At 53.9% G+C, this 8,634-nt stretch overlaps 1 protein-coding gene across 1 annotated transcript in view; it reads left to right on the top strand.

The window, feature by feature from the left end:
- The window catches only part of LOC307091536 (thyroid hormone receptor alpha-B), a gene marked incomplete at its 5' end in the record, with an annotated part of 14,504 nt that extends 7,212 nt beyond the window's left edge, over positions 1-7,292 (top strand). Inside the window, 3 exons of the mRNA XM_079759173.1 lie at positions 3,589-3,735; positions 4,323-4,581; positions 6,999-7,292. Of these exons, the coding sequence (XP_079615299.1) occupies positions 3,589-3,735; positions 4,323-4,581; positions 6,999-7,249 (657 nt within the window). The remainder of the gene's footprint in view (positions 1-3,588; positions 3,736-4,322; positions 4,582-6,998) is intronic.
- Between the last annotated feature and the right edge of the window lie 1,342 nt (positions 7,293-8,634).

Raw genomic sequence — 8,634 nt, 5'->3', positions numbered from 1 at the left:
TGCCCGGAGGACGGGTAAACAGGGCGGCGGGACAGTTGCTCTCGGCTCCAGATAGGGGCTAAATGCGGACAGCAGAGGTGAAGGACAGGTCAGCTCAGAGACATTGATATCTCATAGTGCGCATAGCTGGACTGGCAACCCGTCGGGGCCTTAGAGCTGGACTGGCAGCCCGTCGGGCGGCTTAAAGCTGGGCTTGGCTGGCCTGGTACCTCCCGCCGCGGGGGATAGATGGGCCGGTTTGGGTTTGCACCTTCTTTGTTCGGTGGGAAAGGTGCTCTGCAGTTATCCCTCAAACGTCAGGCGTTGGACAGAGACATGGACAGAGGGAGGGGGAGGGAGGTGTGGGAGGGAGAGAGAGGGGGGGAGCGGAGGTGGACGTAAAGGTCAAGGGAAGAGCGGGAGCGTGGAGGAGGAAGGGTAACCAAGGAGAACGTTGAATCACACAGGACGTCAGAGCGATAGAGAGAGAGAACCCATTTACATTTTGTGGGTTTAGTTTGTTGTGCGGATCTGTCTCTGCATAATGCCTTAATGCCTTGAGATCTGCTCAGATGGGAAGCAAAGCATTTGACAATCCTCCTCAATCTCTCTCTCTCTCTCTCTCTCTCTCTTTCTCTCGCTCTCACACTCTCTCTCTCTCTCTCTCTCTCTCTCTCTCTTTCTCTCGCTCTCACACTCTCTCTTTCTCTCTCTCTCTCTCTCTCTCTCTCTCTTTCTCTCGCTCTCACACTCTCTCTCTCTCTCTCTCTCTCTCTCTCTCTTTCTCTCGCTCTCTCTCGCTCTCACACTCTCTCTCTCTCCGTCTCTTTCCATTCCACCCAGCAGCTGCCAGTGGTTCGTCACACACAGAGTAGCGTAATGTTTTTCGATTTCCTCCTCTTCCAAGGAACAGGGCCTCTCTGTTCCCATGAAACAACCAGATAGAAAGGGTCATGTCTCTAGTGGAGGACTCAGGATCACAACATTGAACTCATCGCTTGTCTAAAGTCTAAGTGTATTCGTGTGTGTGAGTGCTTGTGTGTGTGTGTGTTTGCATGCGTGCGTGCTTGCGTGTGTGTGCGGGTATGTTAGTGGGAGCATGTGTGTGTGTGCCTGTGTGCCTGTGTGTGAGTGTGCCTGCTTGCGTATGGGTGTCTGTGTGGGTATGTTAGTGGGAGCATGTGTGTGTATGTGCCTGTGTATGTGAGTGTTTGTGTGTTTGTGTGTTGTGTGAGTTTGGGGGGGGGGGGGGTTCGACCGCACTCGAGCAAAGCTGTAACTTTTACCAGCCAGTTTTTACTGCCTGGTTCCATTTGAAGGAGAGCCAGTCGTCGTCAAGGGCCTGGCAGCCCAGAGCATCTAAATATAGAGAGCGGGCCCCAGGGGCCCCACGCCCCCAAGGCCCCCAAGGCCCGGCAACCCGACGCAGAGCTGCCGAGGAAAACCAAACTAATACTACGAAAACAGGCGGCGGAGTTCTCTGCGTGGAGCAGAACGCGCCTTCCTCCGAACGCTGAGCCTAAAGGCCAAGAGAGCGCCTCTGAATGTCTGCGTCCGAAAGGGATCCCGGTCGGGTCCGAGGAGACAGAGACAGCTCAGCGGCCCTGGGCTCCTCTCCGCTACAAACCACCGGATTATGTTTGGGTGTCAGGGGTCAGCGCTACACAGACGAGGCGAAGTTCGTTCTCTGTGGGCTTTGGGCTTCACTGGAAAGTAACGGATCAGGCGGTCGCCTCTGCATCGATGGTTGTGAGGCTACATAGAGGGTAGAGAGTGTGTGTGTGTGTGTGTGTGTGTGTGCGCGCATGTGTGTGTGTGTGTTAGTGTTGCTATGGTGGTTGTGTAAAAGCCGTTCGGGATTCATAATCTAACCAGCAAACAACCAATTCAGATGTGTGTGCGTGCAAGTCCATGTAAGCGGTTATGTGTGTGTGTGTTTATGCGTGTGTGTGAGCGTCCACTGTACTGCACAAAACAGAAAAAGACATCGACTGGTCCATCCACAAACTTGTTTAAACCCCCCACTAACCAGCCTAGCGTGGGGAAATCTTTTGAATGCAAATGAATTTCATATCCAAATGGGAGCAGACAGCTGAGAGCTTTAAGGCTCATGAAGTAAAACAGAACCAACAGATCTCTTCGACTTCCTTTGGTCTCTCATTTGGAGAAGTGGTCCACTCCGGGACTCCTCTCCCCCCGCCCTGTCAACCGTTCCTTCCTTCCAGGGGTCGACTCGGGGCTGAACCAAAACTGGGTTTGTCTTGCGGTCTGTTCCTGAGGAGCGAGCTCCTCCTTTTGAGAATGTGGCAGACGCTCACCCCTGCTTGCCTCCAGCTAGCTCGCGCTCTCTCTCCCTCTCATGGCGCGCTTCTGTTCTTTTATACTATTCCCCGACGATGTGGAGCACTCAAAACAAAAGGAATTTAAATGCTGAGCCAGCAGAAGGAAGTCCTGGGGGTTTCCAGCGAGGGGGGAACGATGCAGTCGGTGTGATCACTGCGATCGCCGCGGTTACTCCAGTGAAGGCGGGATGGCGAAGGGCGGCCCAGCCGTCTCCAGTTGGGCGTCTCACTGGTTCGTGAGGACGTCAGATCACCTCCTCACTGTAATCAGGAGGAGCTACGAGCTGCAGCCAGTAAAGTACAGAACACGTCCTATTGAACCGTGCGGTGACATGACTTATGGACACACATTCTTTCACAAATCCCCAACGTTAAATCCCATCTGCCCCCCCCCCTTCCCGCCAAACCAGTTGTCATCCTCTCTGCGTTCACCTGAGGGTTGTTCTGAGCAGTTTTGTTCTCTGGCTGATAAGGATCTGAGGCGTTCATGAGAACGTTCAGCCACGATGGACAGGATGCGTATGAAGCTCAGGTTGTAGAGCAGGTCGGCTGGTAAACGCAAGGTTGCTAGTTCGATCCCCGGCTCCTCCTAGACTGTCGAGGTGTCCCTGAGCGAGACACCTCACCCTGACTGCTCCCGACGAGCCGGGTGTCGCCCTGCATGAACGAGTGAATGCTAGGCAATATTGTAAAGCTTTTGAGCGGCCACTGGTTATAAAACAGTGCAATATAAATTCAGTCTATTTGCCAACACAAGAGTCCTTTTAAATTGTATTTTCTCACCACTTTTTCCGTAGCCGCTGTTTTTTGTTCTCTTTTTTTCATTCCCGGATAATTGAATTTCCTCTGTCCAATAGTATCTGCCTTACATCGCTCCACTGTTTTCTCTACTAAACCCGAGTACGTTTGAATAAAATCTCTGTTGTTTTTGTTTACCGGCAAATCAAATTTTAAAAGCAAAAATGCTTTTATAATCCCTCCCAATTCCTGCCTGAGGATGTTGATGCTTTCACATATTTTACTGAACAGGAGCTCACTCTGTTGTTCTCTGCACTAATGTGCAATGTGCATCAGTACTTGCACTCTGCACTTGCGCCTGCACTGGGCACAAAAACATGATGCATTTATTTAGCGTTTCTCTACAGAAAAAACCTGCACTGTGCACTCTGCAACGCACTGTGTAGCAATTCTGTCATTATCGCCATCCACCACTTGCTTGTGCTGCTGCTGGCCACGCCCCCTCACTATGCTCCTCCCCCTGGCGCAGGCGGACGACATTGGGCAGTCGCCGGCCGTGCCCGCCACTGACAGCGACAAGGTGGACCTGGAGGCGTTCAGCGAGTTCACCAAGATCATCACCCCCGCCATCACCCGCGTGGTGGACTTTGCCAAAAAACTGCCCATGTTCTCAGAGGTGAGGACCGGTCCACTGCTCCGGGCCGGAGGGGGGTTTCGCTTTTGCTCTCTCTGCATATAAAGGCTTTAGTCAGAACAGCTGCAGTCCAATGTCAACGCTGTAGGTTACAAGCGGCTGCTGTAACCTGAGAGCCGCTGTTTTCCTTTTTGATGCTAAGCGTTGTGCTAACCTCCTCATGCTAGCCGATACTAAGCGTTGTGCTAACCTCCTCATGCTAAGCGTTGTGCTAGCCTCCTCATGCTAAGCGTTGTGCTAACCTCCTGATGCTAACAGTGTGCTACCCTCCTCATGCTAGCCGATGCTAAGCGTTGTGCTAACCTCCTCATGCTAGCTGATGCTAAGCGTTGTGCTAACCTCCTCATTGCTTGCTGATGCTAAACGTTGTGCTAACCTCCTCATTGCTAGCTGATGCTAAGCGTTGTGCTGACCTCCTTATTGCTAGCTGATGCTAAGCGTTGTGCTGACCTCCTCATTGCTAGCTGATGCTAAGCGTTGTGCTGACCTCCTTATTGCTAGCTGATGCTAAGCGTTGTGCTAACCTCCTCATTGCTAGCTGATGCTAAGCGTTGTGCTGACCTCCCCAGCTGCCCTGCGAGGACCAGATCATCCTGCTGAAGGGCTGCTGCATGGAGATCATGTCGCTGCGCGCCGCCGTGCGCTACGACCCCGAGAGCGAGACGCTGACGCTCAGCGGCGAGATGGCGGTGAAGCGCGAGCAGCTGAAGAACGGCGGGCTGGGCGTGGTGTCGGACGCCATCTTCGACCTGGGCAAGAGCCTGGCGCAGTTCAACCTGGATGACACAGAGGTGGCGCTGCTGCAGGCCGTGCTGCTCATGAGCTCAGGTCAGGACAGGGGGGAGTGTACCCCCACACACAGGGAGGGAATGGGACCCCAACGCACAGGGAGGGGAACAGGAGGGGAATGGTACCCCCACACACAGGGAGGGGAACAGGAGGGGAATGGTACCCCCACACACAGGGGGGGGAACAGGAGGGGAGTGGTACCCCAACACACAGGGGGGGGAACAGGAGGGGAATGGTACCCCAACACACAGGGGGGGGAACAGGAGGGGAATGGTACCCCAACACACAGGGGGGGGAACAGGAGGGGAATGGTACCCCAACACACAGGGGGGGGAACAGGAGGGGAGTGGTACCCCAACACACAGGGGGGGGAACAGGAGGGGAATGGTACCCCAACACACAGCAGGGAGACAGGGAGGGAATGGGACCCCAACACACAGGGGGGGGGGGGAAAGGGGGGGAATGGTACCCCAACACACAGGGGGGGAATGGTACCCCCACACACAGGGAGGGGAACAGGGGGGGAATGGTACCCCAACACACAGGGGGGGAATGGTACCCCAACACACGGGGGGGAACAGGAGGGGAGTGGTACCCCAACACACAGGGAGGGGAACAGGGGGGGGATGGGACCCCAACACACAGGGGGGGAACAGGAGGGGAGTGGTACCCCAACACACAGGGACGGGAACAGGGTAGAGGCGGAGGAGAGAGGCTGGATCTACTCTAGTCCTGGGGGGAGGAGGGCGGGGGAAAGGCAGAGGGAGGCTGGCTCTAGTCCTGGGGGAAGGAGCGAGAGGTGAGGAGGGAGGCTGGATCTACTCTAGTCCTGGGGGGAGGATGGAGGAGGAGGAGGGAGGGAGGGCGACTCTCCTCCTGGGGGGAGGAGGAACAGGGATGTCTGAGGGGGAGGAGGAGGGAGGCTAGCTTTACTCCTGGGGGGAGGAGGAGGAGGGAGGAGCAGGGATGTCTGGGGGGAGGAGGAGGTAGGCTAGCTTTACTCCATGGGGGAGGAGGAGGAGGGAGGTCTGGGAATGGGGGCGGTGCTGCTCTGGTTGGAGAACAGATAATAAAGATAATATAGATAATATAGAACCGCAGGAGCTAAATGTCATATTGTTCTACTAATCTGGGCGTTTGCACGCGGCTTCTGATATTAAACTGCGTCTATCTGCTGCTGTATCTGCTGCCCGTAGACATTGGAACAAACTGCCTGCTTCTCCAGATACAAGGAAACAAATCAGAGTACCAATCAATAGCTGGCTCCATTTCTGTGTATTGTTTCACAATATTAACTCCTGTTTGGACGGGGGCCAGGGACAGGGAATCGAACCCTGAGAGAGAGAGAGAGAGAGAGAGAGAGAGCGAGAGCGAGAGAGAGAGAGAGAGAGAGAGAGAGAGAGAGAGAGAGAGAGAGAGGGGTCTCTGGTCCCTCAAGCGTTCTTCCTCTTCCAGGGATGAATCAGACAAAGTCCAAAAGTAAAGTTGTGAGTTTTCCTTCTTTTTTTCGCTGGCTTGCATTCGCTGTAACCTCATTCTCATGAAGAGGCAGAAAGCGGAGCTCGCTGTACTCTATCGATCGCCTCGGAATCCGCAGGGAGGGAGATCTCAGATGAGGAATTACTGCATCCCCTCTGCATCCCTGTAGCGCTGCAGTGGCCTTATCCGTCCTGGGTTCTAGAGACTAGACCCAAATGTGTTTCATCACCTCTCTTTTTTAGCCACTTAATGGTAGCACTGGTTTTGTAGCTGTGGTTGCACATGTTTTATAGCTGTGGTTGTACTGGTATTCTAGTTGTAGTAGCACTGGTTTTGTGATTGTAGTTGCACTGGTTTTATAGCTGTGCTAGCAATGGTTTCGTAACTGTGGTTGCAATGGTTTCGTAGCCGTGGTTGCACTGGTTTTGTAGTTGTGGTTGCACTGGTTTTGTAGTTGTGGTTGCACTGGTTTTGTAGCTGTGGTAGCACTGGTTTTATAGCTGTAGTTGCACTGGTTTTGTGTCTGTTAGCGCTGGTTTTGTAGATGTAGTAGCACTGGTTTTAGCTCTGGTAGCACTGGTAGCACTGGTTTTGTAGCTGTGGTAGCGATGGATCAGGATTGGATCATGAATTTATCGGTTCTGGCTGAGAGCAGCTGATTGGTGGAGAGATAGATCAGATCCCGTCAACTCTGCTGCTATTTTAGAGATTGTATTATTAATGTTAGAGAGACAGTTCAGGAGGGCGCTGACACCAGCAGAGTGAAGCCAGCAGAATGTATCCACTTCCCTCAAGGTATAAAACTGATGAATAAAAAATAAAAAAAGAACTCAATTGGAACCCAGAAGCCGATGGGTTCCAGGTCAGGCCTGTTTGTCGGACTCACGACGTAAATTCTACCCTCCCTCCTCCTCCTCACCCTCTCTCTCTCTCGAGTCTCCCCCCCATTCCTCACCTTCGCTCTCTCCCCCCCGCAGACCGCTCAGCGCTGACCTGCGTGGACAAGATCGAGAAGTGCCAGGAGACCTACCTGCTGGCCTTCGAGCACTACATCAACTACCGCAAGCACAACATTCCCCACTTCTGGCCCAAGCTGCTGATGAAGGTCACGGACCTGCGCATGATCGGTGCCTGCCACGCCAGCCGCTTCCTCCACATGAAGGTGGAATGCCCCAACGAGCTCTTCCCCCCGCTCTTCCTGGAGGTCTTCGAGGACCAGGAGGTGTGACGGGGAGACAGGGAGGGGGGGGCGGGGGGGGATCCCGGGAGCCAGCCAGCCGTCCTCCCGGCGGAGCAGCTGGAGGGGTTTTTCTAAAGGAGGAACTGAGAGGCGAACCTTTTTTTTCCATTTCACGTTCTATCAGGTGTTGGGACGGCACGGTACGAACAGCGAAACACACCAGCAGCCGCAGCGCCCCGACACACACACACACACACACACACACACACACACACAAACCTCTCTCTGTTTGTTTTGTTGTTGGAAAACGCACGCACAGATGCGCGCGCGACCATATACACACACTCCTCCGCCTCGTATCGATCCGGCTTCCCGTTAGCCCCCGTTACACCCGCTCAGGGGCCTCTGTAGGGGCCCATCTGCGGGTCACTCCTGTAGAGGCCCTTCTGAGAGGCTCTTCTGTAGGGGCCCTGTGTTAGGGACCCTTCTTAGGGGCCCCGTGTCTTATCTGGTGATCGCAGCCATTTGCCAAGAAGCACACGTCTACAAACACATGCACACACACGCGCAGACACACACGCACGCAATGTCACAGGTGTGAACAAGCACACATAGACACAACATTTTGACTCTAGCAGGGGGGGGCCCTGCATGGAGTTAAGGGGGGGTTGAGGGTAGGTTAAGGGGGGTTGAGGGCGGTGTTGTTGGCGGTGTTGTGGGCGGTGTTGTGGGCGGTGTTGTGGGCGGTGTTGTGGGCGGTTCAACAGTAGCAGCTCCCAGCTGGAGACTCAACTCAACTCAAGTATTGTTCCACTGCTTAATTTGCCTTCGCTGGTGTCTAAGCCGGCGAAGGCAGACCGGCCGCTACACCACACACACACACACGCACACACACACACACGCGCACACACACACACACACAAACACACACACACACACGCAAACGCATGATGACACGCAAACGCAAACTGAGCCCTTATGTTCTTAGTTCTCATATTGTTGTCGTTGAGCCTTTGTTTTTTTTTTAAGTTGTTTAACTCCCGGTGCTATATATTTATGAAGCTACTCTAGTTAGACGACGTGTGTTTGGTCAAACCTTTATCGAAACAGAAAAGGCTCAATATCTACCTTCAGTTCAGTTCATAGGACCGGTGCCTGTGAAACAAACACACAACAGAACACCGTTTACTCCACTCACACACGGACTCACGTGCACAAACACACACACAGACACAGAACCACAGACACACTTGAAGCATTTCTTCAGCAAACCGTCAGGAATCACAAGAGCTCCTCTCTCTCACCGAGCGGGGGGGGGGGGGGGGGAACGTCACACAGGAGTATGTTGAGGGGGGAGGGAAAGGAGAGGGATGGAGAGAGAGAGAGAGATGGAGAGAGAGAGGTGGAGGGAGAGAGATGGAGGGAAATAGCGG

Source organism: Pollachius pollachius (assembly GCF_949987615.1).
Source record: "Pollachius pollachius genome assembly, contig: scaffold_102, whole genome shotgun sequence".
Lineage (NCBI taxonomy): Eukaryota > Metazoa > Chordata > Actinopteri > Gadiformes > Gadidae > Pollachius > Pollachius pollachius.
Note: the sequence above shows the minus strand (reverse complement) of the source record. Positions and strands in the feature narration are given on the sequence as shown.